Below are 27,875 nucleotides of genomic sequence, written 5' to 3' on the forward strand. Positions count from 1 at the left end.
CCCAACTTGACACATTGACACCACAGCATATTCCTTGATCATCAAATTAGAACCTCATCCTTTTGTTCAAAGACTATCAAATTCAGTTCACAGTTCCATCAGGATTTTTTTTAAACCGCATTTCCAAATATTTTTGCACCCTACAGTCTACATGCATACTGCTAGTATGTGGGGATCCATAATTATTATTGATGGAAATTGGAAATTAATAGTACAGATATGACACGTAACGTTAGTTTGTAGAGTGCTCCTGTCTCATGTCTTCGTCGTCATTCTATGATGTAAGACTTCTTATGCTCATGCAATCGTAGAGGAATTTTGTTTTACCTTGTCTTTTTAGTGTTCTAATTTGTGGTATACATGTGGTAATTAAAAAAGTGGTATCGTAATGGTATGCGCTACTGCGCACGTACAGCGGTGGCACCGGGCTGGGTACAGCCATCTTCTAACTGTCCTAATGAGTTGCGTAATGCACTGTCCTTCCACTCCTCCAGTCTTTGTTGTGAACTGGAGCATGATAGGTATGCAGCACGCATGCACAGCTGGCAGGAAATAGCAACAGGACGCAGTGGCACAGAGCTCTGCGCCGAAGTGACGGATACTGGCGATCGAAAGATTAGAAGCAATCGACCATCATCATATACTGATAGACTTGGTGCGGTTTGCCAGATGCAGTCTGATAACGCGAGCGAACGTATCCCTGCCTAGCAACTCGTACGCTGTGGGCAGCAGATGACTGAGGGTAGAGTGGAAGACCTTGGAGCCATGTGCGAACAGATCTATGCCCAGCTCCAGGCCCATGCCATAGTCGCACTCATCGTTAGCAAACTGCACGAATGTCACTATCTGATGCAGGTCATCACCGTGGCGCTCACGCTCCTCTTTCGTCTTGCTCTGCGCTATCCGATCGAGCAGTGTCTTCAATTTACCTGAGTGTGTGTGTGTGTGAGAGAGAGAGAGAGAGAGAGAGAGAGAGAGAGAGAGAGAGAGAGAGAGAGAGAGAGAGAGAGAGAGAGAGAGAGAGAGAGAGAGTGCACGGTTGTATACTAGTAGACAGTCACAGAGCTCACGATATCTATGCATCAGGAACCATTCAGCAGCATGAACTGAAAACGAGAAGTAATCGAGATAAAATGGCCGGCTGAGTACACATTGCGGTCAGACAATAGTATGAGACACAATCTCTGAACCGCAGGCATGAAGGTGCATCCAAAGAATAGGGAGGTTTCGCTCTACGTAATTACGTATGAAAATCCGTATGTCGTACGTGCCGGGGAGCGAGGGCAACTTTCATACGTAAATCTCTCTACGGATTTCCGTAGGAAAGCTCTTTCCTACGTTGGGTCCTCCGTAGGACTTTTTGAAATATTTTTCGCATTTTCCGCATTTGTCCATGGCATGCTATGGCAACATTCAAGCCGCGCGAAACACAAGGTACACACACCGTACACCACGTGCAAAATATAATGGAAAACGCGGTTTCGGTTCATGGTGCATGCGGTGGGCGCGTGCAGCCAACGCGTCTCCACAGCAACAACGCACGTTTAGCAGTCGTGGAGAAATCACGTAGAGCGAAACCCAACAGCTCTGATTTTTACGTATGAAAATTCCGTGCAGTTCATACGTTATTTTCATACGAAATTCCGTAGAGCGAAACCTCTCTAATATGCAGTGCCACGAGACTGGATCATGTCAAGCTTGCACAATCATGTACTGTGGACTGTTGCAATTAGGGTGGAGTCGGCTAGCATTTTCTTCGGGTATCGAGTTCGGGTAGTTTTCCACGGGTAGCACGGGTACCCGACCGGGTAATGTTTCCATGGTAACACCACAATGCACCCCTTCCCTTACACACTGGGTAGACATGCGGAGTATTACATGAATTTGTACACGTGCACTGTACATGATGTCATCTGCGACTTCGGGTTTTCGGGCACTATTCTGTACCGGTCTACCCGAGGTCCTCACGGGTAGCACGGGTACCCGACTACCAGTGCACACCACTAGTTGCAATGCCAGTTGACTGACTCACAGGGCTTTCCGGCAAGTCGTGAACTGAACATTGATACTATTGTAACTCTGTGCTGCGCTGATGAGTCTACAAAGGACGAAACAGTTCTGTCCGCAGATTGAGTACTATCGTAACTATTCATACTGAAAATGTGTAAGTTTTCCACGCCCTCGTACCCTCTTCTTCGAACAAACACCCGTCTACCGATACATGCATTTGCGTTTGGTTGGGCATTTTCAGAATGTAAATGACCATTCTGGAATGGGAATTGGTAAGAATCACCTGACCAAACAAACGTGCCAGAATCAACTAGGAATCACTTGACATCACAATTCCATGATGTCGTTGTGGAGCGGCGGCACTCTTCTCTTTTACCCGACTCTAGTTCCCTTGAGAGAGTCAAGGTACTTCTGAGTGCATGATTTGAGGCACTTGAACCTGTTGCTACATTGTTTGGCTCATGGAAACCATTATCATTTTTTATTCCGGGATGAGAATGCTCATTCCAGCAAACGAGGTGGAATGATCATTCTCCAAAAAGAATCATTCTCAGCGATTCCAATTCTGGAATGGGACCAACCTAACGGAATGACCAAACAAACGGGCAAGAATGATTCCCAGTGATTCCCATTGTGGAATGTGACCAACCTAGCCATTGTGTCCGAACAGCACTTGCCCCCGTCCCTCTTTTAATGCTACATGCCTTTGTATGTAGGTATAATTATCTCACTGGCTGCCAATACAAACACAAGCGCACGCACACACACACACACCGAAATACAGAGAATATTCGGCCATCACTACAGGGATGTAAGGGTGATTCATATTGTGAGAACGATGCAGAGTAATCAAGTGTCAGAACACACATTTAAAGCTACTTGCCCAAATAGTGCGCAGATGACAGGGGTAGGATTCTACTGATAATGCACACTGGTTGCTCCTGGCCAAGCCGATACTGTCGTGAAAATGACATAATAGAGAGGTTCCGCACTACGTAAAGTTGAGCAACTTTACGTTAGTGGGCGTGAAAACCCGTGAATTCGCGAGTTGCACTCCACTTTAGTTGTCTACGTAGAGTACGTAGATAGGGCTGTGATCACGTAGCTGGTCCGTAAGTGGATTGGGGTACAAATTTATGACTCTCTCCTCAGGTCGACCTGGTCGTACACTGCCGCATTCGGAGTTGCCAAGGGCAGCAATGTGATTTGAAAACTCCGTATGGCGGAACACAGATGCGCATGCAGTTTACGTAAGACTTTCCGTAGATCGACTACGTTTTTTACGAACGTAATTACGTTATGCAGAACCTCTCTAATATGTCAAATGTTACCCAATGCTATATCCGAGAGAGAGAGAGAGAGAGAGAGAGAGAGAGAGAGAGAGAGAGAGAGAGAGAGAGAGAGAAAGAGAGAGCGAGCGAGAGAGAGAGAGAGAGAGTAAGTTACATTTATAAAGACAGGTAAGTCTAACAAATGAGGACTGAGACCTCTACAACAGGGTTTTTACGCCTGAAAGCAGGTGCATGATTTAACAAGCAGGTTGTCAGTCTAGATTTTATGCGCAGATGGAGAAAAAGCGCAGAATTTTTGTAATGAGATGAAAAGCAGAAATAATAAGAAATAATAAGAAAAGATGAAATGAAAGCCTGCTCACAACCCCGCCCAGCCTTGCGAACTGGGTATGGTGGATTAAGAACCCGGTTCAACGCTCGAGCAAGCGCTCTCCACTCAAGGTGTTCACAGCAACTGATAGGAACTCATATGGGGAAATTATAGAAAAGAAATAATAAGATAAAGAGAATAAATTTCAACGCACCTCAATAAACGGAGCCCCACATACAGTACCTCAGAAAAGTGGATCTTCCGACCAGTGTTTTTGTTGACGCCGCAACCAGATGATGTAGCTGCTTCGCAGAGACGTCTTACTGCACAAATTACAAATAAATTTTATTCTTCGATTAGAAAATCCAAGCGCTTTCAGAGCCCTCCGAAGAGAGTCCGGGATGAAACCACGCACACCTACCTCAACCGAAAAAGAAACGACCTGCCACCCGTTTGCTCGGCATTGATCGGCCAGATCCGCATACCGCCTGTCCTTCCGCGAGTTACTGACACTGAATCTGTCCTCAGCACAAACTGTCAACTCCATCCAGAATACAATCCTACGACTCGTAGAGTACAGAACTATATCTGGTCTTAGGGTGGTAAGTGCAACACAGCTAGGGAAAGAAATCTTTGCACTAACTGAGTCGACAAGAAGTTTCCAGTCTGAGGCCGCTGACAGGAGATCAGTCGTAACCAACTTTCGTCTGGGCTGAACGCGAACTGGCTTCTCTCCCGCCTTGCAAAACGAGATGAAGTCAAGCTCATTTGAATTTTCGGTTTGTACGGTGTTTGCAGCAGTGCGGATTCGAATCTCCTCACGCATGTTCCTGACGATGACCCCGAGTACGTTGTCGTGCCTCCAGGTGCAGGTGTAACGTCCCTGGTCCAGCGCTACGCGACAAGCGCCAAGCACGTGGCGCGTAGTACAGGCCCAGGTACGGCACAAACTACAGTACGGATCCACTACGGTGTTTCCCCAACGGCGTAGGTTCGTCGGAGAAGGTAGCACGTCGAGGGTTGATGCGAGAAGAAATTTCAAATCCTTACCAGTACCACCGTACAAAAGGGATTTCCACGAGAGGTCCTGCCACATCACCGATGTCCACTCCAACCACTTGCCTTGCACCTGAAGAGTCTTCAGCCTCAAAATCTGCTCCTGCGCGTTGATCTCCTCAAATGTTTGAAGGAGATCCTTCCTTGGGGGTTTGGAATGCTGCTTCGGAGCACGAGCACCCAACCCTGCACGATGACTTGAAGATGACGGTGGACGGAGAGTCCCTGAACCTACTGATGCCTCTGCACACTCCAGCTCTATTGTCGCCGCATATCGCTTTGTCAGCTTCGCATCCTTACTCCGACGCAGAGTGTACAGCGCCCTCATGCGCGCGTCCCCACTCGATCGAAGAATGTGCCATTTGATGGACTGGCACTTTTTCCACACCGTAGGAAGGTAGTGGAGGCGTAAGCCAAAGCGTTTGCGACTGCCAATAAAAAGAATGGCAGAGTTTGCGCATCGAGGTAGGCCTGACCATTTCTTCAGAAATGGTAAACACATAAAGTGCAGTTCACGTACAAAACCTTGTGTGAGTTCAAGAACCTGGAAAGACCAAGAAAGCTTGGGCACTACAAGATGGTGGTAAAGCCATAGCTTGTGGTGGTCTTGAAGCCAAGAGCCATCTACTTTTTGCATGAGAGATACAGTGAGTTGACGGATGTCTTCCCGCTGGGTCTGCTCAGAGCAATCAGCATGCAGCCTTCGCCCCAGGAACTTGAACTCTGCAGTGTCAATGAAAGCGATCTTCCTCCCTGACATTGTCAGGCAGGGATCGTAAGGTTTGTACCGGCCATCTACAAGCTTTGCTGCACTGCTTTTGCATTTGTGCGGCGCCGCCTGCATACATTGGGTCCACGAGAGAAAGTCCTCCGTGACCGCAATGAGTTTTTGACAACCTGCACTAGATTTGCTATAGAGGCCTAAGTCATCAGCAAAAGCTGTTTGGGACACTTGCAAAGGGGCAGATTTAAAATCATAGGAGAGGCAACTTAATTCAGGGGCTGCAAGTGAGTCCAGCAGAAGCTGGAAACAAATATTGAAAAGGACCGGGGACAAGGGGCACCCCTGGAAAACACCAATGTTGTAATTAAAGGTGGGTGTGTGTGGTTGTACGACGAAAGCGCAAAGACTGTCGTAGTAGGAAAAAATTAATTTCCTGAATTGCAAAGGAAGGCTGTAGTGGGTTAGAGCATACTGTATCAGATTGTGGCGCACTGAACCAAATGCATTCTTCAAATCTATCCACGCAATGCAAATTTGGCGTTTTGCCGTCTTTGCATCACGCATCGCCTCATAACAAAGTGATGTATGCTCTAAGCACCCAGCCTTTGCAGGCATAAATCCTTTCTGGTTGTCACCATCGAAGAACTTATTGCCTAGCATATGTTTCAAGAGGCGCTTGAGAGAGAGAGAGAGAGAGAGAGAGAGAGAGAGCAAGAGAGAGAGAGCAAGAGAGAGAGAGCAAGAGAGAGAGAGACAGAGAAAGAGAGAGAGAGAGAGAGAGAGAGAGACAGACAGACAGACAGAGAGAGAGAGAGAGAGAGAGAGAGAGAGAGAGAGAGAGAAAGAGAGAGAGCTTTCATAGTCATTCACTCACCATTCGTCATTGGAAGGGGGCGATAGCCAACGTCTTCCTCCTTGTCATACGGTACCACAATACCGATTCGGTTCAGCGGCCTACCCACTATCTTCTTAGAACGTAGGTGGTCAACGTTCTTCACCGAAACAGGGCAGTTGTGCTGAGCTGCGTATACAGTTAGGTTGTCACGCAGAGTTTTCAATTCACTCACTTTTGCTTTGTTCTTCTCTCTCTCCAAGAGCTTGTCTGCAATAAACCTAAACAACGGAAAGGAACAGTACCGTCAAGAGATCTCTCTTGGTTTGACATGATAAGTTGTCACAGCAGAACAGTGGAAGAATCTCACGCCCGCGCCATCACGAGAGGATCACTTACACAACTGCAGCCAAGGCATTGTTGGCAACAGGAGCCAGCGTGCAATCCGACCAGTTACTGCTGAGTGCCACAAACGCCGGAGCATCGCTTGGGTCATCCCTGGAGCAAACAGAAGTTGCCAAGGGTCAAGAAGGCACAGGGAAACGAGGAAAGAGATGTGGTGCACATGCAGAGAGCAGCTCTGAGCTGTATCCAAGGGCGCAGAAAGGTGCAAGTGACCACGCCAGGCCATGTTAGGATCTAGAATCACACAGACTTTAACCCAGAGTGTGGAGTTTCCTTGCAGATCGCATTGACCTCAGCTGCTCTATAGTGCATAGTGTATGCGTATATCCTTTGTTTGAAGTACTTGTACATATACACTGACTGCGGGCCTGGCAGGTAGCCTTCGAAATCTGCTGCGCTGTGGCACTGTGATCCAGGAAGTCATAAAATACTGCCGTAATCCAATGCATTGCACAACATCATGTCAGGCACTGACAGGGTCGTGTATGTAGTGCAAGTCCACATTCTGCTAGCCCAGATTGATGGCATAACTCATCCAAGCATTGAACCTCCTTTGCAACAGCTGTGCCTGACTAAAGATAAGCAGTGTGCTAGCCTAGTACTAGTACAGTACGGATCGGCTATAGCGTTGGTGTTTGATTTTCGTGAAAATATCACTATAGGCGATATATTACTATAGGCGATATGCATACTTAGGTATGCCTGACAAATGCGTGTACAGTGTCATTCGAATCAGTGCAGCGTGCAGAAGCGTGCTGTGCATGTGACTGTGCAATACGCGCGGGGCAGAGCTACTTCCTGCGGAAGCAAAAACTTTGTGACTTTTTGACATGAGTTTTCAAGGAATGTGTTCTTTTGGAAGAGAAACACTTCAACACATTCAATCGACATATCAACAATATCTACAGGATCGATTAGTGGGAGTAGAGTCTCAGTCTGGGTCGCCATCGCTCGACTCATCACCGCTCAAACCGTTCCAAGTGGCAGGTCGATCGACTCGTGATGTCGTATGTCACGGAGAAGCTTCTCCGCGTCCCTGATCGTCTTCGCTGTTACCTGAATGCCTTCTCCAACATCTCGGCGGAGACCACGGTAGCGCTTCAGCGTTGGTACTCATTACTGCCTCCAATCTCGCTCGAGGATGCCCCGAAACAACAAGCACAGCCAACGCCAAACATTTCGAATTTTCTCCGAGGGATATCATAGTCGTACCAGCGCTTCCTGGCTGCCGCGATTAGATCTCGCCATGTACGATGTATACTTTTTTATGATCATCACTATAGCCGATGAAAAATGTATGCAGTAAGATCATTTTGACACAGAAATCGTATCATTATAGCCGATATATTACTATAGCCGATCTGATATGTATAGAAAGGGGTGGTTTACGAAAATGAATTTGAGAATACGATCACTATAAGAGGTATATTACTATAGCCGACAACCCTATAGCCGATCCGCACTGTACCTGAAATAGCCCAGATGCTGACCGTCTTCCTTGTCTTCAGCCAGGATGGTGAGAAGCTCTGGCTGGTCAAAGTAAAAGCGATGGTGGAGGTGCACTGACTTCACGGATAAGATGGATTCATCAGCAAACAGGCCAGCAAGGAAATCATACGGTCCCATAAGCTTGACACCAAGGAGAGGCTTCAGAGCATCTGCCAGAACAGAATCAGCATAAGCACAAACATAGCCATTACTAACATCAAATGGCACCAGTATACATGTACATGTACTGCAGTAAGCACAAGGCACTTCGAAGTACGTGTGACTAGGTTGCGTGTGAGCCGTCACAACTAGCTTTGATCAGTCACCATCTAATTTTCCATGACCAGCCATACAGTCACAGATACTCGGAGAGCAGTCACAGAGCCACACACCGCTTTGTCTCAGAACACCACAGTTTTCTCTGCGAGAGATCACAGCACAGAGCCAGACGGCAAAATATTACGACCCCCCACCCACACCTCTTACTCTTACATGCGACTTTCACTGTTACTACTGTGCAAGAATGTGAAACGGCATGGAGAAGGAAAAAAAGGTAATAAAAACAACGAACAGTACTAGCAATCGCACCAGTACCTTTTGGTGACGCGGGACACTGTCCATAGCAGAAGTCCCACAAGCAAAAAAAATCCGCGGGGAAAGGAACACCATACGCTTCTCGAAGCCAATCCGCAGTTGCCTCGCGGGATGTTTCGTCGCCAGTAACATATGCAGGGCATTGTGTCAAGTCGATGCTTTCACAATCACCATCATCATTGGAAGGAGCGGGAGATGCTGCCGGTGATGTAGAGGCCTGACTGGATGCTGCTGTAGCAACAGCACTATCTACCTGCGAGCCTGCCTGTTCAGTGTTGCCACCAGCGGTACGAGATGATGCTGAACATGATCCCCGACATGTGTGCATACACGCATGCACAGCGCAGACACGCAAGGTCCATGATAACGTGAGCACACACACGCATGCACACACACACACACACACACACACAGACACACACACACACACGCACACACACACACACGCACACACACGCATACACACACGCACACGCACACACACACACAGAGTCAGTAGACAGCATACAACACTACTGCAAACAATCAACGTTGCGCTTGATGGTCTGTACCGAAACATTTCAACGGACTGTGTTTGCACAACTTTGCAGCACGGCAATCTAAACTCGTCCACTGGGCGCCACATCCAAAGCCAAAGCCGTACCTGCAGTAGCTGTCACTGAAGTGGGTGAGGCAGGGCATGGTGACGGACGGGGTCTCTTGGCCGCAGGCTCGTCATTGCCACTGTCCTGGCTATCACCCTGATGGCAAAAGATGAACACAAGTCATACATGATGTACAGGTAACATCAGCCCCATCTCCGAGGTGCACACCAACACACAATAGACATGTACTTGTACTGCATGTGTATTGCAGAAAGGCACACAATACAGTCAACTTGGCTAATAATGACTGCGGATATAGCGACAATTCGCGAATAACGACCGAATTTCCATGCCCAGAGCAAAGTCCCGTCTAACTGTGATACATACAATGAGAAAAAAGGGACCAAGGAACTACAAGCTACGCTATAATTTCCACTAACACCACCAGTTTTTTCTTCTATAAATTAATCCTTGGCTCTCCATCCGAGTACATATAATGAGACTTCGGGTATATGGACACTTCTGATGCTCCGCCGAGTGTCGTTATACGCAAAGCTGACTGTAGACATGTACTGCATGTGTATTGCAGAAAGGCACACAATAGACATGCACTGCATGTACATTGCAGAAAGGTGAGAGGGAGTATATCTACACCAGGGAGCAAGAGTATAATAACCCCCCAAGAGTGTGCAACTCCTGATACCCTTTCTATGGCGTACGCCGACGGCGAAAACTTACATCAAGTGGTGCAGTGTCGCAGTTGTACGTTTCCAGCCCGTTTTTAGCGAGCAGCGGAGTAATAAAAAAAGCACTCTCTGACAGAAACTCACTGCTGGTATGCAAATCCCCAGCATGATCATGGCAGATATTCGGGTTGCGCGCACGCTATCCTTCGTTTGTACGTAGTACAAACGTGATTGAGACACGTGATGTGAGTTTTCGCCGTCGGAGACCCCATATGCAGAGTTGCACACTCTTGGGGGGTTATATACCGGTACTCTTGCAGGGAGTCCTAGCATTTAGAGTGGTTTCACATCTTTGTCATGGGACTAAATTTGTGCAGAAAGTGACCATGGCATGTGGACAGTGGAACCAACATGGCCGACATCATGTGACCCGTAGATGAGGGGGCTGACTAGCAATGACAGTGGACACTGAGTGGAGTTGGAGCCAATATGGCTACCCCGTATGATCATGTGATGCATGTGAAACCAATCTGTAGTGAGACGCCACGGGCAACTGTAATGCTAAACCAAGTGAGCTTCCACCCAGGGCCGCCTGTTACCGTCGCCTTTGGGGCAGGGTCGATTTATACACGCTTGCATCATATTAGTAACTATGGCATCGCTTGTCTTGGCCGCGCTTGGGGTCAGCAGGCAACATGAGAAGCAGAACACGCATTCGCAGTATTCTCAACAACCAGTAGCACCTGCCCACTACTACATGTTGTATGTTTTCTTTTCACTATCGTCTCAGGGCTTGCGCTAATCTATAGGCACATGATGATATGATGTGTGTGTGTGTGCACGCAAGCGCTTGCGCACGATTCCCGTTTCCTGCCTGTGTCCCTGTTTCATATTCTTGTTCTATTGTTGCTGCAGAGACAGCTATTGCAGCCAAATAAATGATGTTAACTTAGTAAATTTAAAAATCACATTCATTGTTTGGGTTTGGGGTTTTTGGCGAGTTTCCAGCAATTGCTTCATGTAGAACGTTGCGTTCAACTTCTGGTGTCTGTTGTACGAATTATTGGTGCACAGTAAATTTACCCCTGGCTCGTATTCTTCCCTTCAAGCTAGTCAACACAGTTGTTGCATAGCGTAGCAGAGTTGGCCAGCAGAGCTCAACGTACCTTTGCGAGTGGAGTGCCAGGATGAGAGAACTGCGCTAGGTGAGCAGGGTTTTTCCGGTAACAATTAGCACCATACTTGCATGACGGCAAAGCCTGCATCTTGCCAGAACTCTGTGTCCGCCTTTCCTCACACCATTCCGCACAGATGATTTCTGAATACAAAACAGGCCAGGCCGCAGTGCTTGCTGGTCTATGACTAGTATGCGCTGCACTGTCTGTGCTTGTTTTGATTTTGTCTTCGGAAATATGGATTTTGAACATGTTCAAACAAGTGCAAGCTGGCGGGAAAGTAGTAATTTTCAGTGGAAACATTTTTTAATGTTTGCGCACTAGTAGTCATGACGTCAGGGCATGGGTACGAGGGTACGGGTACGTATAGCCCTCTTGGCACTAGGGAGGTTTAGTTCCCACGTAACGGAAACGCGTAGACTTGTGGGTGATCCACGTAACGTAAAGTGGCCAGTGGATGAAGGGCACCCACGTTGCAATGTTGTGTTTAGTCACACGGAACAAACAAAAGCATGAAGCGAAAGGCCAAAACCTGGTCAAAGACGAAGCTACCCCGGCCTAAGAAACTCATCCAATATTTTGATTTCGTGCTTCGGAAACTTATTCAGCTGAGCACCCTCACAGCTCGCACAATGCGCTCCATTCTGATTTTCACCCACGTTCTGGCGGAACGTGGGTGAGCCTCCATACACGGTATGTCGTGAATCAGAAAACGTCTGCTGTACGTGGGTCACTGAGTATCACGTGGTGCACCCACGTAAAGTACCCACGGATTACGTGGGACTAAACCTCCCTAATACCAAGAGTTCATATTGGGGGTTATGAACTCTTGGCAATACATGTAGTTAGAACAATCATTATTCTGCTCAGTGCACCAGATGCACTACTAGCTAAAATAGAAGAGAAGCAAGAGGGTATGAGCAAGGCAACGAGGCAGCAAGGTTAAGTTAAAAGAGTAGAAAATATAAGAACGGGCTGAGGATGCAACGCGCGTGTGAAAGCATCTCCCTAGAAAGCACACACGTGGCACAGTGGAAGCCCGGCCAAAAGCCAACATCAAAATACAGCAGTCTTCAGAACAATCACTTAAGACCAGAGGGTCCATATCAGCAATAGGCGCACGACGGACAGGCAACTAACTCATGCCGGAATATAAATATAGAGCACCACATCGGCTCGACCAATCGGTGCGAGAACAGCAATGTGGGAAGGCGTAGTGTGAAAATAATTGCTGCGGGTTCCATGTTTATTAGGGTATTGAAAATAGAGTTTCGACACTTGACACCCTTGATTGTCAAGCCAGCAGTAGCGATCTACATAAGTCTGCTTTCATCTTGAATATGGCAAATAAATATGGTCCAAGAGGATGAGATAACCGTATAATATAGGGATTGTAGACATGCTTTGATTTCTAGTTCAGCGCTCAATAAAATAAAATAAAAGCATACTCGATCTGATGGGTGGATTCAGGCACAGGTATCAGTCAAGGTGCTAGTGGAGCACATATGCCACTACACTACCAGTAACCTTGCGTTGAGGTTTCACAGGACTTGAGGACAGGCAGCTGCCCATGACGGAGATGTGCGTGGCTAGCTAGGCGGCGCAGCGAGGATGCTGCGGACGGCGCGCTCTAGTTCAAATAAGTGATCGTCCTGCACAGTAGGGCACAGCTCTCGCATTGCATCAGCCAAGCGAAACAGATACTCAGTGTTAGCACCGCTGGGGCCAACGGATGTTGCTATTTGCTGCGCCATACTGCAGAGGGGCTCTGCTCCAAGAAAATGCTCATTGTCAGGAGTTGCTACAAATACAAGGACATCCATTGAGCTGGTTTCTTCACCCAGTGGATAAAAGGGAACCTTGTACTTGTCATACCCATTCTTTTCACGGAAGTTTAGATAAGACATGACCTCTTCTGCATCTTCTGGTTCAACTTTGTAAGCAACACCCCAAGTCGTTTCCTATGTTGGGCAAAGAACGCAGGAAAGAGGAGAGCATTACTGACACCAGTCCAATATCGTACACATACTACATACATGCACCACCCCTAACACATCAAACACCTTCATTATCTACATAGGCAGAAGCATCCATGCCGCACACATTGTTCTCGGAATTCAGCAACACGTCTGCGCGCACAGCACAGGCGCACCAGCAGTCACAACACGACAGAACAATACACCGACAAGCCCAACTACAAGACGAATCAGGTGGACACACCCAGTCCGCCTGGTCCGGCTTGTACTTGGAATCAAACTGACAGAAGCCTCAAAAGTCAAAACATTTCTTGCCTACTAGCAAGCCCAACGACGTGTTAATATTTGCCCATCAAAACATGGCATTGCATTGGCGAGGATAAAAGCTCATATCTACGAGACACCGCAGATAACGTTACGGGTACATGCAGGCGAACATGACAAGCAGAATCACAGCAGCCTTCACTGTCGCTTACCTGATCAGAGGGTAGCAACGTGACGACACGTCCGGGCTGAACAAATCAAAGGGAACAACAAAACAAAAATAACATGATAATAAGCCGCGAGTTATGACTAGCAACAGTCCACCAAGGTAACGAGATATTATACAGTTAGAGAGTGCGAAAACAAGGCACAGAATACATGTATCTGTATAATATTAATATCTCGTTACCTTGGTGGACTGTTAGTCATAACTCGTAACTTATTGGTCCTTTCTCTTTACTTAAATTACAATTGGCTCAACACCCAAGTCATAACACGATAATGTTAGCCCTATGTGCCACAGCCCAACAGGAACAAGCACCTTTGTGTGTCACACCAAAGAGAATCACATGTTGACGTGCAACTTCACGGAATCAACAGTGTACAAATACACGCAGTGGGTCTACAGAACGCCATACTGCCATCCTATTACAGTGATCAACAAAAACGACAACCTCGCGCTGGGAGAGACACGCAATCACCAATGTTATGTAAACTGCTAATGCGAGGCGAAGCGCAAAAGCTATTGAACATCCTCCTTTGCCGCGGTAGACGATTCCCGCGATTCGTGCGCGAGAGAGACAGGCACAGAGAGAATAGGTTATTGTTCGCACAGACTACCGTATTATCTCCATCACAAGCGCAGTCTCTTGTAGAAGTCCAGTCTCTACTATAAGCGCACTCCAAGAGCTTCGAAGATACACAAGCGCAGTCTCCAATATAAGCGCAGGGCTGATAATGGAGAACTGTATGGATCATGTCCATGCATGTTTGACGTCCACAGGATCACATACACAGGTGTTATGGCGCAAGTCTGTGATCCCGAGATAAAAATGTACAGACTCAGTGTACCAGGAAGTGCAAAACCGCATTCACGGTACCTGGTGGGAAATTGTGTGCTGCTGGTACTTCAAAGTGTAAGAAAAAAATACTTGTACCAGATGGTTGACAAATTATAAGCCCAGTCTCTAGCAGAAGCCCAGTCTCCAATATAAGCCCAGGGTCAGGACTGGTTGAAAAAATATAAGCCCAGGGCTTATAATGGAGATAATACGGTATGTCAGTATGTGGCCAAGAACCCACTGGATTCTAAGTTGGATAGTGGAGTAGAACGTAGATAGTCGAGTAGAGGCGAGGTTCAACTTTACACCCAAACTTCCATTATCTGGCCTGGACAGAACCCATCCAGAACGAGCAACTGACTATACTTCAGAACAACTGTGTCCTAAAGACCTAACGGGTAATTTATCACATGACATGTATCTACACAAGCGTGCATGTGCGTGCTTCACGCTGCAAACGATGATCTAGGGCTTAGATGTCCCAGGGCAGAGCGCGGAGTGCATGCTGCAAAGCAATGCTGATCAAAACTCTTTCTCTGCAACCAGGGTTAATCTAGGCAGGTCAAAATGGTAGGGGGGGGGGGGGGGGGAGGGGAGGGCAGGGCTAACAGTTACCCCGCAACCCATTTTTCAATTTTCAAAATAACTTTCTTGCAATGCGAAATGCAACGTCCGTACGGCGAACACCTGAGTTAACACCAGAAATGCGCCTTTATGAACCTTCTTGTACTGACTTTCGACTGCATTTTCGTTAAATGGCATGAAAACACAAAAATCGGAAAGAAGTAGAGGGCGGCACTTTTTCACAGGGGGGAGGGGGGCAAACAGAGTAGGGGGCGCTGCCCCCCCCCCCCCCCTAACCCCTTTGGCTAGAACCCTGGTTACGCTGCGTTTTATGTTGAGAAAACACACCGTACAGTGACATTGGGTGTCTCCGCTCCTGGCTAGTAATAATAATGTTCCATTTTTTTGGGAGACTCCAGCATCTTCGTTCTTTTCTTGTGCTTGGACATTAAATTTTATATTAGGTACACTGTGCATTCAATGTTACATAAAAAGCACGCTGGTATTCCTAAATCTTTGCTTCCAGCCTGGCAAGTAATAGTTGAGGTCGATCGAACTGCAAGGTTTTCGTCACTTTTTAAATACTGTAGTACAAACGAGTGCTTAGAAAAGTACAAAACATTCTGAAAATACTTGTAGTATTTTTTTTACTTCTACGGTGATAGGACTTTCCTAACTACGTCAACATACCGCTCCAGGAACGCCTCTGTGATCCGTGCTGGCTTGCCAGAATCTTCTCATGAATCCACAGATGTGTCCAACTTTCTTGTCGGAGTGGGGAAAGTCAGCTTTCCAAACCAAAGAACCGTAACCGAAAACCCAAAGTGGTGACATATCCGCACAACTCTGCAACCGCTGCTGTAACACAGGATGAGGTGGCATAGATGACACTCTGCTGGTGCTTGCACAACCCTCGCCTAACCTAAAGCGAACTGAAGCCCGCCGAACCAATAAAGAAAAGACGGCGAGCAACTAACTGCACAGACTACGTCTGAAAACTACAGAATCTATCCGCAGATAGATTGGGAATCTACTTCTGGAATTCTACAATTATTTACAAACATAAACACACATACAACAGCTTTCATTCAATGATTCATCCAAAAAATGATAATCCCTGATCACTGAAAAATGATTTACATGTCAGATGCAGATTATACTTTATAGTCACATGACAGGTAGGTGATACGTCATGACGTCACGTCACAGCACACGTGCGACGGCAAGATACTGCCTTAATATTGAGGTATATTATGCTCCGCAGGCCGCGAAAGAGAGCCCGTTACCTGGACCCCTACTCGCGCGGGTAGAGCGAAACTGAGCACCCTGGGATGCGAGCAGCTTTTGAGTACTCCCGGGTCCAAAATCTCACCACCAGGCCGGGATGATCAAAACGTCTGCCGGGTCTGCAGCCTACAAACGTGGATCTGCCGACACTGTGCTGTCGACGACATGTCCGGCAAGGCACCTCCTTGCGTGAAAGCAAGGAACGCTTTTTTTTTTAGAAAGGAAGCTTCTTCTCCAAAATTTAAAATTTTTGAAAATTATTCCTTCTGAAAATATCATCGCGTTCTTGACCTCGAAGCTGACTGCTGAATGCGATTAGGAAAGAAGATTCCTGAAGATACACCAGACTGATTCTGGCAAGCCGTCTGTCGTCTAGATATGCAGTTGTTCGTCATGCATGGTCAGCAATCTTCCTCGTTCGTCCTTTCGTTTTCCTGACCACGATGATGACAAGCAGCTCTCATGCTCAGGTTAGTGCTGTACTTGTATGTCTGGGCACACAACACATCTGAGATTCACCCACTGACGTTATCGAACTGAAGAATGCAGCAAGGGTTCCTCGGATTCTCTTGATTTCGGAACAAATTTCCTTCACTTTCACCCTCTCAGTCTCTTCCCCATGCCCTCCATGCATGCACAATCGAGTTTGCATTTCAAATGTTGTTTTTACTTTGGCAGTGCGTTCGATAACGTTAGGACAGTCTAAGTTAGGTGTTCTTCTCTTCAGGCTTATTGGACGTGTAAAAATTCTAAAAAAATAGCTTCCATATGCTAAACGCAGATCCCTGTGAATACGGCTCTGCTGGGCAATGATGTTTACACCAATCTACACTCTATGCTGTCACAGCATCCACAACTGATCCTCTCTCTCTGAATTAACTATTTGATAAAGCCAATCTTTAAATCGCTGTTGCATAGGATCTCGGGTGGGAAGAAGCGATGAATCGATACATGGCATTGTGAAGAAAAGAAGAACAAATTCACATTGCACGTGAGACTCGGTTAGAAAGACTGAGTTTCTGCATTCATAAGAATGTCACACCCCGGGGATCATGATAAAGAAAACATATGTCGTGAAAATGACTGAAAGAACCAAAGAAGTATTTGATCTTCCAGCCAGCTTAGCCTGGTACTACCATACTAGCAGTGCTACCAAGTACCAGCCCTCCATATTTTCTGTATTTGTACGGAAAATCACTCCTTGTGCGCACTACAGAAATTGAGCAAATGGTATAGAAAATCGGAGAGGATCAATCAGCTGTGTAGAAGCATTGCAAGTGTAAGCTGAGTGATGAATAGTCTTGTACCAAAGTGAGTGCATGCCGTACCACAACAACATGTACATGTAGCACAAAAATAATAATGTCGTGAGTGCAAGTCACACATGTTTTACACTACCAAATGCAGCCACCGACATGCATGTGCGTGTCAAAAAACATTACAGTGCAAGTATGCATGCAATGTACACGGCAGTACGCAAAACACTGCAAGATACGGAAAATCAGAAGTCTGAGTACGCAAAACAGACTCAATTGGTGGGCAGCTCTGTACTGGCCTGTACGGAGGGAGTGAATCTCAATGTGTGCAATGCACGCACTTTGGCCGACAGTGAAAACTATGCAAGTCGTGTTGGTTTGCAGGATGAATGTGAGTCCTTTTAGACAAGCGCCTTAGTGGAGTAGCCCACCGAAAGAAGAGTACTTGACACCGCGAAGTGGAGTCTGCGCATACAACAGTGAGGGGGTAAAATTAGCTATGACTGATTCTGCATGTGTTCTGCATGTGTGTCACATTACACTAGCAGATAGGCACACCTGTTGTTCCAAAAAGATGCTTATGTCAGTGTCTGAATATGTCGTGTACCAGGTAATATTGTTGCCAGGATCTCACGGTGAGAGTCAGACTTGAATATGGTATCAATAGATTATCAATATCATACATCACCATGTACCACCCAAAGTATAATAGCCGAAGGACCCGTTTGTGTGGTGGTGTATGATTTCGTGAGCAAGATGAAGTGGCTACAGATGTGTCTTATATAACACCCTAAGAAAAGATCATCAATTCTGGGGAAAGTGATTCTGGTAGCATGTTGTATCCAGTGTGGCATGACAAAGACTCCCTCGATTTAGCCTGTGGAGAATCCGTAAATACATAAATACAATACATACAGGCATCGCAACCTTCGGATTATATGCTCTTTTGCTTGCCTCCTGGAGTGTGGTTGTACCTTGGTTCACTGTATTAGAATAATAGTAGACTTTGTTTTTCGAATTCGTTTCTATAACATTAGGTTTCTTTCTGTTGCTGCTATGTCTTTTCATGTGTTTTACAGGATTGCCATCTGTTGATGAATACGACTCTGAGGCACTCTCACGAGCGAAGGTGTTTGAGAATCCATGTCGGAATGATGGTCATGTTGGCCTAAAGGTGCATTACATTGCCGATACTCGCCACCTCCACCCTGAAACATGTTCAATTTCTGTTTCTCGTATGGAAGGACCGAACAGGTTGTTTTCCTGTCTCAGTGGACCACTCAAGACTGAACAGCACTGATGGAAGAAGATTTGCCGTGAATCTCGTTCACATAATCAGCCTGTTTAATTGCTGTACTGAGGTGACTGCTTCATAACAATGACCGTGCAGCATTAATTTTGGATAGTATTGCAGTGCCCCTAAAATTGGAGAATATCGAATTTCTCTGATAGCATTGTGATTCATTTGTGAATAAACATCACTACTCTTTTTGAGTAGCATAGCAATGACAGAGTTGGTTTAATGTATGACAAATGGAGCCGCTTTTTAACTTAAACCTGTACTATAATCAGTACCGCCGGAAGCAGTTTTTGATTGGTCCGGTAGTTTCACGGCGGGTACACACGCCCTCCACGGTAGGAAACGTTTGTTGGTGGCCAACAGGTTGGTCTGGTGATAACCTGACCAACCAGACCGGCGGGCCTGATAATTGTGGGGCTCATGAGCAGCTCAAGTACTTAGTATGGTTTTGGACATGTCCCCAGTTAACCAATGAGAATAACCGGAAAACAAGGGGGGCTTTAGATACCGGGCTGACTTAACAAGAGGCAGGATAAGCGCGTTACGGGTTGAGCTTGTCGAAAACCAATTGTACTTCATTATGTGTGAAGGGGTTTTATGAAGAAATATTTTATGAACCAGTGTACAGAGATGGTGCTTATGACGAAAGGAGAGAGGAGAAGTGTGTGAAAGTCGATAAAGGGCATCCGAAGGAACACATCGATCCTTGTTGTAAAGAATATTAAGTATAAATCTATGGTTGAAACCTACTTCCCCAAGCGTTCTCTGTTAAGTATAAATCTATGGTTGAACCCGACTTCCCCAAGCGTTCTCTGAGGAGACCGAGGTCTACTCTATCAGTTCATGTATTCTGTGAAGTGACATGACCATTCGTGGGGACCTTGCTCATAACTGCAAAAGTCCTCGTCTGATTTTTCCGCATCAATTGAACGTTATACATGTGCATGGAAAGCCACATGCAAAAGGCTGTTCCATGGCACTCATCTGCCACCAAGCTCTGGGTTCATTGGCTGAAAATATTCTTCGGCACAGTAAAGTCGTGCGCCCAAGAACGCGTGGAAGCCTACAGAACATCCAACCTGGAATACTAAGAACACCACAGCCCAAAATTAAGAATTGCGGTGTAGGTTTGTGCTGTTGTCAAACACCGGGATTGTTATGTTGCACATGTATCTGAGCTTTACCACTACATACACGTCTGTCTTTACACAATTACCAATCTGCAGACAGCATGCTGTTTCGTCCTTTAGTTACTAATGGACTCATCAATGCAGCACAGAGAAAATGAGGCAGGTGAATGTCCTAGGCTAGAGAGCATCAAATACCGGTATAGAATCATGCCTTGCAGATCTCGTTACGGCCCCTTCGATGCATGTCTGAACATTAGATGGCTGTGTAGCTTCAGTTATCTCAGAATATGTACTATTTATCCAGCAGCAACAACGTTGGTCACACAACTATTCACTATAATGAGTATGCGTTGGAACACTTTACCCCGAGTCATACTATAGCAGTGTATGCCATGCATGGGTTTACCTCACACACTGAATTTCATAATTTGACATCCAAATCACAGAAGAGTGGTGTTCCAAACTTTACGTAATTGCACTCCATGTCCTGCGAGCTACAGTAGAATACTTCAATAGAAAATTTCTTATAGCACGTTCTTAGAAACAAATCGTATAGGTTCGAGGCTGTCAACCCAGAAATTTGTGATTTCACAGCCATAGATGTTACCAGTCAGGTCACTGTATACAGTAGGTATGCAGAAGAAAAGAATAGTAACTCTTTGTGGAAGAGCTGTGCCAAAATGTGCACAGTACAGTAAATTAATAAAAAATGAGAAAAGCAGTGACAAGGCTGTGCATGATGTAGATCTACTCGTACCAGTAAGTACAGTGCACCAGTGAAATTGTTGGTGTAGTACCGGTATACTACTATAATTATGGCATGGCCCATGCCACTACAATCTATTTGCAGAGGGCCGCAGTAGGCCAGTGCAACAGAAAGCATTTCAGAAGCTGTGTGCAATGTTAACATCTATGACATACAAGTAAACTGCCATATAGCACAATCGATTACTCTCAGCCCACATAAGTACAATGTAGGCCAATCAGTAGTATAGATACATAGAGCACACTCTACATCATACATAGTCGGCACCAAATCTATGCTGTCGATGTACTTTGCAATGATGACATGATGGCAAGCGTGCTTGATTCATCATAATATTGCCTTGTACTTGGTTGGAAGTTAGTTGTAAGTTCAGTGGTCGAGGTAAGCAGAGCTGCTCCAGCTTTCAGAATCCTGCATGAAAAAGGCAGAAAGCAAATGTAGGTATAATAGTAGCAAGCTGATGTAAAGAGCCTGTCTTTCAATGCAATAATTCTATCCACTGCATGGACAGACCTGGTGCTTCATTCACCTCTGTTTCTTGCTTTCTCAGAAAACCTACTTCCTCCTTCAGCCATCTAGCTCATGATATACATTAATTTTTCTTTATGCCTTTTCAGCCGTGGTCGACTTTCGCCCCTCCTGTTTGATTGGCAATTGCAGTCAACCTGGGGAATACTGACCCTCGATTGTGAATGAGAAAAGTGTCGCTATTCGCATTGTTGTTACTCGTGAGGTTGGAAGTATGCAATCAAATGTTCACTAGATCTGAAGATTGTGTCGTTATTTGCGAGTTGTTTTGTAAACCCGAGGTAGATTATTCACAAGGTTGATTGTACATGCTATGGGATGTACAATAACTAACCAAACAATAATGGTGTAACAATGATTTGAGTCCATATCTAATTGGATGAACCTAGAGTGCATGATCCATTCCAGAAAGGCGACTTCAGTGAGTCTTGAATTGTCAGCAGCATCATACTTCCATCGAGCTTTTTTTCTTTTTCGAAACGACCCTCTCTTTTCAATTCGAACGAAGGTCAACATACGATTATGGCAGGCATGCACGCACTGATCTTCACTGTATACATGTGCATGTATACTGTACTGTAGTCTGTGCAGTCAACTAGTCGTGTTCCACTTGGCTTACGGTAAGTATCACTACAAGTGCATAGTAGCCCCCCCCCCCCCCCCCACCCCGGGGAGTGCGCGTGAACGGCAACTGTGAACTGGTAAAAGAATTATTTGACACCTTCGTTCGTTTCGATGGAGAAGGTTCATCTGGCAAATTGAGGCCTTCGTTTCACTCCTAGCCCCAGGAGCGAAATTTTCACTCCTTGGCTGCCTGTTTGAGCCGTCCTTGTGGAAGGGTTGATTTATGCATGCCCGCATATACATGTAGACCTTATTCAATAAACGTCACAATCACGTGAACCAGGGTCCCGGGAACCAGGGAGCGGCAAGAGACCTGCACTCAGTGCACAGTGGACTCGGCGTGGGAACATAGGAGTAGAAAAATACCGGTATTTTACTACTCCCTTGTACGAACTGGGCCTTTCTTGCCACTCGTTTCACGTACGCGTGCCCCAGCTTACAACAAATCCCTGGAGGCGAGTCCAAAAATCACGTTATCGAATAAGGTCTATAGAAACACAGATCACGTAGAACTACCCCACCCGGGGTCACAACTCACAACGTTTTGGGTACTTAGGTCTCATGTCGTCTCCCCAGGTGCTATGAATCCCTGATGCACATGTATCTACATATACAATGTAACCGTAACTCTACCAATATTGCGGACGATGACCCCCCCCCCCCCCGGCAAACAGAAAGTCGCTATGTCCTGGCCGAGTTTATCTTTTAATTAAATGGTTTTCTCGGTTGGGATTTCATACCTGACAACCATCCCGATTTGGCCGGGACCGTCCCGATATCGAGGGCGGTAATAGGCACCCAAAAGTGCACTAGTTCCATGCCTCACCGCGAGCTTCTTTTGTATACATTTTCATGCCTAGGTATGTCATTGGATCTCAGGTTTGCAAAGGTTGGCAGGTATGGGATTTGTAGAGTGACCAGTTTTGACTATTGCCACCTGCTGTGCAGAAGTGTCATTTCTACATCCTGGCTGCAAACGTACCCCCCCCCCCCCCCACACACACACACCACCAGCAACAATGTTCGATCCTATTTACAGGACCTCACTCTATATGAAAGTGTAGCAGAGGCACTGCCAAAGTATAAAAAACAGCAATTGAAATGCAAGCTGCATTGTGCATGCATGGAGGGCATGGGGAAGAGACTGAGAGGGTGAAAGTGAAGGAAATTTGTTCCGAAATCAAGAGAATCCGAGGAACCCTTGCTGCATTCTTCAGTTCGATAACGTCAGTGGGTGAATCTCAGATGTGTTGTGTGCCCAGACATACAAGTACAGCACTAACCTGAGCATGAGAGCTGCTTGTCATCATCGTGGTCAGGAAAACGAAAGGACGAACGAGGAAGATTGCTGACCATGCATGACGAACAACTGCATATCTAGACGACAGACGGCTTGCCAGAATCAGTCTGGTGTATCTTCAGGAATCTTCTTTCCTAATCGCATTCAGCAGTCAGCTTCGAGGTCAAGAACGCGATGATATTTTCAGAAGGAATAATTTTCAAAATTTTTTAAATTTTGGAGAAGAAGCTTCCTTTCTAAAAAAAAGCGTTCCTTGCTTTCACGCAAGGAGGTGCCTTGCCGGACATGTCGTCGACAGCACAGTGTCGGCAGATCCACGTTTGTAGGCTGCAGACCCGGCAGACGTTTTGATCATCCCGGCCTGGTGGTGAGATTTTGGACCCGGGAGTACTCAAAAGCTGCTCGCATCCCAGGGTGCTCAGTTTCGCTCTACCCGCGCGAGTAGGGGTCCAGGTAACGGGCTCTCTTTCGCGGCCTGCCGAGCATAATATACCTCTAATATTACTGGCCCTAGGCCCTGGGCCTGGCCTAGCCTGGCGCCTGGGTACATGGTCGGACCCCCCCCCCCCCCTCTCTCCTGCTACCCCATGATCATTGATCTGGGTCGACCGTCGGTCGGAAGCACCAAACAGTCTCCTCCTCTATCTGAGTATCTCCTCTCCCAGCAAAGCTCACGTGACACTATAATATTAATAGTCACTACTGGCCACACTCTAGGCGCTACAGTAAAGACAGTATAGTAGGCGCTAGCAGGGCCGGATTTTTCTGTGTCTACGAGGCTCGTTCAGTCGTTGTCAGCTCCGCAACCAAGGCAAGCAGATGTACGTAGTGGCGCCACCGTTCTGCACGCTGCAGACTTTTGAAGTTTTGTCTGCGTAGTCCGCGCACTTCGACTGTCGATATCGGTACGCACAATTACAAGGAAATGCACCTACGTACGTCTACGCGCTACCGACACAACACGTCAACAGCTTGCTAGCCGCCCCACTTCAGCCGGACGACACAACTCGCGATCACGACTTTTATTTGGGGACGGGGACACGAGCCCACCACCACCTGGCACCTGCCCCAGCTTGCACATGTTGACCAAGATGGCAAGAACATGCATACCCAAGCGGAACTGTTGAGACTTTGATAATGATGTGTCCATGCGAAACACTGACAAACGACTCTCGTGTTGCCTTGTTGTAGAGGACGTTTCGTCACTACCGGATTCGGCTGCAGAGCCACCTGGACCACTTGTGTAGTTCTGGATCACAATGGGGAAGCAGAACAGCAAACTGAAGCCAGAGGTGCTTGAGGACCTGCGCACCAACACTGATTTCAGTGACCGTGAGCTACAGGAGTGGTACAAGGGTTTCTTACAAGACTGCCCATCCGGCCATCTTACGGTGGAAGAGTTCAAGAAAATCTACGGCAATTTCTTTCCGTATGGGGATGCGTCCAAGTTTGCGGAGCATGTGTTCAGAACATTTGATGCCAACAATGATGCGACGATAGATTTCAGGGAATTCATCATCGCCCTGTCGGTGACATCGAGAGGAGCCCTGGAGAACAAATTGAAATGGGCATTCAGCATGTACGATCTGGATGGCAATGGTTACATCTCACGCAGCGAGATGTTAGAGATTGTCCAGGCCATCTACAAAATGGTCGGCACAGTGATGAAGATGCCTGAAGATGAGAGCACGCCAGAGAAGCGTACCGATAAAATTTTCCGCCAGATGGACCGAAATGCTGATGGGAAACTTTCACTCCCTGAATTCATTGAGGGAGCCAAGAGTGACCCGTCCATCGTCAGACTATTGCAGTGTGACCCCAGTGGAGTAGGTGCTCAGGAGCCCACATCTTAGGTATGAACTGTCATTGTGTGCGCGTGTGTGTTCCTTTTGAAAATTTCCCTTGACTATTTGTTATTAATTTTGTCCTATATCAATCAAATTTTATATACTTCTGTGATAATGTGTGTAGCTAGGTTCATGCATGCAGCGGTTCGCATGTGAGTAGTGTAGTTATAGCCCTGCACAAAAGGTCATGCCACACACCATTAATTTGACTGCATGCTGTAGAGAATTAGAGACCTGCGCTCAGTGCAGACCCGTATCTACATGATTGTACCTTTCGCCACTTCCCGAGAAAGTAGGGCTGACCAGTTCAGCTTCATCCACCAGGCATGCCGTCATTGGCTTTAACGATTATATCCATGACCACTGCTAGCTAACCTTGGCCTTTTGTTGTGCTGCTGCGTGAGTCGAATGTGCATTGGGGATCAGAGAAGTCATGCAGACTCTGGTTTTGTGATGTTCAGTGGAAGCACATACTAGTACATGCTTGCTCTGTATGTGCTTTCTCCGTGCACCAAGCAGGCGTGTCCGTGCGAGCACTGAAGCGCGCAAAGCGAGTGATTGGATTTCCCCTGTTTATGCAACTATTGCGCAAGAGTGCCTAGACCGGAGTGTGCAGCTCTACATCCGTGCTGCATAGCGCCATGTCTGGCCGTACTTTAGACTACAAGTAGATGCGACCAAATAGTCGTGATAGCCAGTGTGAGTGTGGGCATGGTGCAGCAAAAGCATGATGTAGACGAAGCAGCAACAAGAAGTTTGCTGTTGTGTCTTTCTCCAGGACTTGCACTCTCCGGTACATGTGCTAGTACTCTTGATTTCACCCTCCAGGTACTGACAGGGTGGCAGTATTCTGTGGGGTAGCGGGTACACCCAGTCAACTGCCAGGTCGTTAAGGCATGACGTTGATAGTGTTATATTTTCTTCATCAAGTGGAAACATTGCATGCCACTGTCACCAGCATGAGTAATAGTTTATTAACCCTTTCAGCACGGCCAGGGTGTGTAACTGACCCGCAGAGCCAAAACCAGTGATTTTCGTGATTTTCCAAAAGTAGTCCTATTCACTCACAATTTTTTCTGCGGAATGCATGTTCGCACGCGACATCTATGTACTAGTACGCGTGCATAGCGGCACACGTGCGCCCGTCAGTACCATCGTAGAACAGTCGACGTTCATCCAGCACGTCACTGGTCCACGTAGGGATAAGATCCGTCGACCACGGATGTCTCGGGAGTACGTTCATTTTCACTGTACGCATCACGTATATATACGTGATCCGTGGGCCAGTTACATGTACCATCACGTACATATACGTGATGCGTGCTGAAAGGGTTAAATAAACTTCGTGGCAGTGGGACAGCGTGTGAAGCAAGGGGAATGATATTCCATGTAGATGCTGCATAGCTAGAACGCTGTCTTTGTAGCCGGAAATCACACCGGTATATAAACCCCACGCTTCTTGTGCAAATAAGATTATCCAACTGCCAGCAGTTAGGCAAAAGCGTTTCACTTGTATGTGCTGGAATAATTATATGTAGTGCAATGGTCAACTATAATCATTGGAAAAAATGAGCTAGCTATCAAGTAGCGTCCAGCCATCGTCTTCAACACACTTATGAGCGTCGTCCTGCGGCTCGTATCCCAGTAAGTCCTTGCCGGCTTCCAAGTCCCAGTGACTACCGGCGTTCGCAGACACTGCATTGACAATGTAGAAGCCTTTCGACGTTGTAGGCAGCTGGCCACTGATGCACTTTGAGCACAGCGTGCAGAAGTCCCTGGACAAGACACGGGTAAAAAATAAAATAATAATAATAATGCAGTTCTCTGTCATGAATTTCCCACGTGACCACCACGCTGTCATGTAATTCCTGGTCAAATTCATTAGTGAGCATGCAGGTGGTCGGAGGTCCGGCATATATACTTGGTAGTGCGCTTCCAAAGTAGTAGATCACGTAGTTTTGTTTCTGGTCGACATATGGCCCGTGGGCCATGCAGCCTACCATGAATGGTATGCTGTTTCATTGAATGGTATGCTGTTTCATTGAATGGTATGCTGTTTCATTACGAACTAGAAGGTAGTATAAACTTGAACACGACTGTTGGGCACTGCTTATGAACTGGAGTACGTTGTGAATGCACGTCACTGCAGCCAGGTAGCCACCATACCTGACTCCCCATGGATTATGTGATTACTGCACAATCGTCCGGAACTAGCCTTTTCACAATTTAGCGGCATGCTTCTGCCTACAAGCTGTGCGCATGTATTGTGCATCTCCTGCACAATGCCATGCGTAGTTCTCACGTGATTTCCTGCTTTCGGCTCCACCATTCACTATGCACGCTTGAACGAGTCTTCTGCCCACCCCTGGGGCACAGATGTTCAACCATTTTGTTCAGTGCTGCCTGAAGAGTTAGTCTTGCAAGGGCATTAGAGAAATTAAGATGCGCACCACACACGTCGGGTGGAAGTGTGTGTATTTGTGTGTGTGTGGGGGGGGGGGGAGGGGGGGCTGCTCGGACATGACTATAGGCTCCCTGGTCTGGTCATGCTCTGCAACCATCATGCAGTGCATGCACATTGTGCACAGTCTAATATACTACCGCAGCCCTCAATCACAGACCTTGAGCAGCTTCAAAGGCTGGTTTGAGATACTAGCACTCCTGAAAGTCACCTCTGAGATTCTTTGCCAGCCAATCGATGCAGGCAAAACCATTTTTGGGTTCAACCTTGGCATCGCCATTCTTTTCTGGAGGTGAGCTAGCATGGGGAAAAATTTGAATGTACTTGTGCATCAGTCCTGCCCTTTACGGCATCG

General features: G+C 46.7%; 5 protein-coding genes and 1 long non-coding RNA gene across 6 annotated transcripts in view; 1 reads left to right on the plus strand and 5 right to left on the minus strand.

The window, feature by feature from the left end:
* Positions 1–20: 20 nt before the first annotated feature.
* Positions 21–11,427, minus strand: LOC135814761 (histone PARylation factor 1-like). The gene is made up of 7 exons (XM_065327929.1): positions 11,148–11,427; positions 9,355–9,451; positions 8,712–9,011; positions 8,098–8,287; positions 6,624–6,722; positions 6,267–6,505; positions 21–929 (listed from the first exon to the last, which is right to left on the minus strand). The coding sequence occupies exons 1-7, from the start codon at positions 11,406–11,408 to the stop codon at positions 637–639; spliced, it is 1,479 nt and encodes a 492-aa protein (XP_065184001.1). The 5' UTR covers positions 11,409–11,427; the 3' UTR covers positions 21–636.
* Positions 950–6,064, minus strand: LOC135814760 (uncharacterized). The gene is made up of 2 exons (XM_065327928.1): positions 4,034–6,064; positions 950–3,935 (listed from the first exon to the last, which is right to left on the minus strand). Exons 1-2 carry the CDS (start codon positions 6,050–6,052, stop codon positions 3,933–3,935), a joined length of 2,022 nt encoding a protein of 673 aa, XP_065184000.1. The 5' UTR covers positions 6,053–6,064; the 3' UTR covers positions 950–3,932.
* A 459-nt stretch (positions 11,428–11,886) lies between the features above and the next one.
* LOC135814763 (putative glutathione-specific gamma-glutamylcyclotransferase 2) lies at positions 11,887–16,072 on the minus strand. The gene is made up of 3 exons (XM_065327932.1): positions 15,712–16,072; positions 13,609–13,644; positions 11,887–13,117 (listed from the first exon to the last, which is right to left on the minus strand). The coding sequence occupies exons 1-3, from the start codon at positions 15,901–15,903 to the stop codon at positions 12,746–12,748; spliced, it is 600 nt and encodes a 199-aa protein (XP_065184004.1). The 5' UTR covers positions 15,904–16,072; the 3' UTR covers positions 11,887–12,745.
* Positions 16,073–20,445: 4,373 nt separating this feature from the next.
* LOC135813641 (uncharacterized) lies at positions 20,446–23,592 on the minus strand. Its single transcript, XR_010553063.1, has 2 exons — positions 23,196–23,592; positions 20,446–21,171 (listed from the first exon to the last, which is right to left on the minus strand). It is a non-coding gene; the product is annotated as an uncharacterized LOC135813641 (long non-coding RNA).
* A 701-nt stretch (positions 23,593–24,293) lies between these two features.
* Positions 24,294–25,428, plus strand: LOC135814765 (neurocalcin homolog). The gene has a single exon (XM_065327934.1). The coding sequence runs from the start codon at positions 24,472–24,474 to the stop codon at positions 25,063–25,065; it is 594 nt and encodes a 197-aa protein (XP_065184006.1). The 5' UTR covers positions 24,294–24,471; the 3' UTR covers positions 25,066–25,428.
* A 528-nt stretch (positions 25,429–25,956) lies between these two features.
* Positions 25,957–27,875, minus strand: part of LOC135814764 (uncharacterized) — a 7,891-nt gene continuing 5,972 nt past the window's right edge. The window contains exon 8 of the mRNA XM_065327933.1: positions 25,957–26,834. Coding sequence (XP_065184005.1) covers positions 26,633–26,834 — 202 coding nt within the window. The 3' untranslated portion in view covers positions 25,957–26,632. The remainder of the gene's footprint in view (positions 26,835–27,875) is intronic.

The sequence above is a fragment of the Sycon ciliatum genome, chromosome 4, assembly GCF_964019385.1.
Source record: "Sycon ciliatum chromosome 4, ocSycCili1.1, whole genome shotgun sequence".
In the NCBI taxonomy this organism is placed as follows: Eukaryota; Metazoa; Porifera; class Calcarea; order Leucosolenida; family Sycettidae; genus Sycon; species Sycon ciliatum.

What these genes read in the sequence shown, in the direction of transcription:
- LOC135814763 (XM_065327932.1), bottom strand. Translation starts at nt 15,903, where the DNA reads ATGCCACCTCATCCTGTGTTACAGCAGCGGTTGCAGAGTTGTGCGGAT. An exon ending in ACAGAGGCGTTCCTGGAGCG is followed by an intron (nt 13,645 to 15,711) that starts GTATGTTGACGT and finishes TGATTTGTTCAG; the next exon opens with CCCGGACGTGTCGTCACGTT. An exon ending in CGTTGCTACCCTCTGATCAG is followed by an intron (nt 13,118 to 13,608) that starts GTAAGCGACAGT and finishes TGCCCAACATAG; the next exon opens with GAAACGACTTGGGGTGTTGC.
- LOC135814760 (XM_065327928.1), bottom strand. Translation starts at nt 6,052, where the DNA reads ATGCTAGGCAATAAGTTCTTCGATGGTGACAACCAGAAAGGATTTATG.
- LOC135814761 (XM_065327929.1), bottom strand. Translation starts at nt 11,408, where the DNA reads ATGTTCAAAATCCATATTTCCGAAGACAAAATCAAAACAAGCACAGAC. An exon ending in TTCAGTGACAGCTACTGCAG is followed by an intron (nt 9,012 to 9,354) that starts GTACGGCTTTGG and finishes GATCATGTTCAG; the next exon opens with CATCATCTCGTACCGCTGGT. An exon ending in CCCCCTTCCAATGACGAATG is followed by an intron (nt 930 to 6,266) that starts GTGAGTGAATGA and finishes ACACACACTCAG; the next exon opens with GTAAATTGAAGACACTGCTC.
- LOC135814765 (XM_065327934.1), top strand. Translation starts at nt 24,472, where the DNA reads ATGGGGAAGCAGAACAGCAAACTGAAGCCAGAGGTGCTTGAGGACCTG.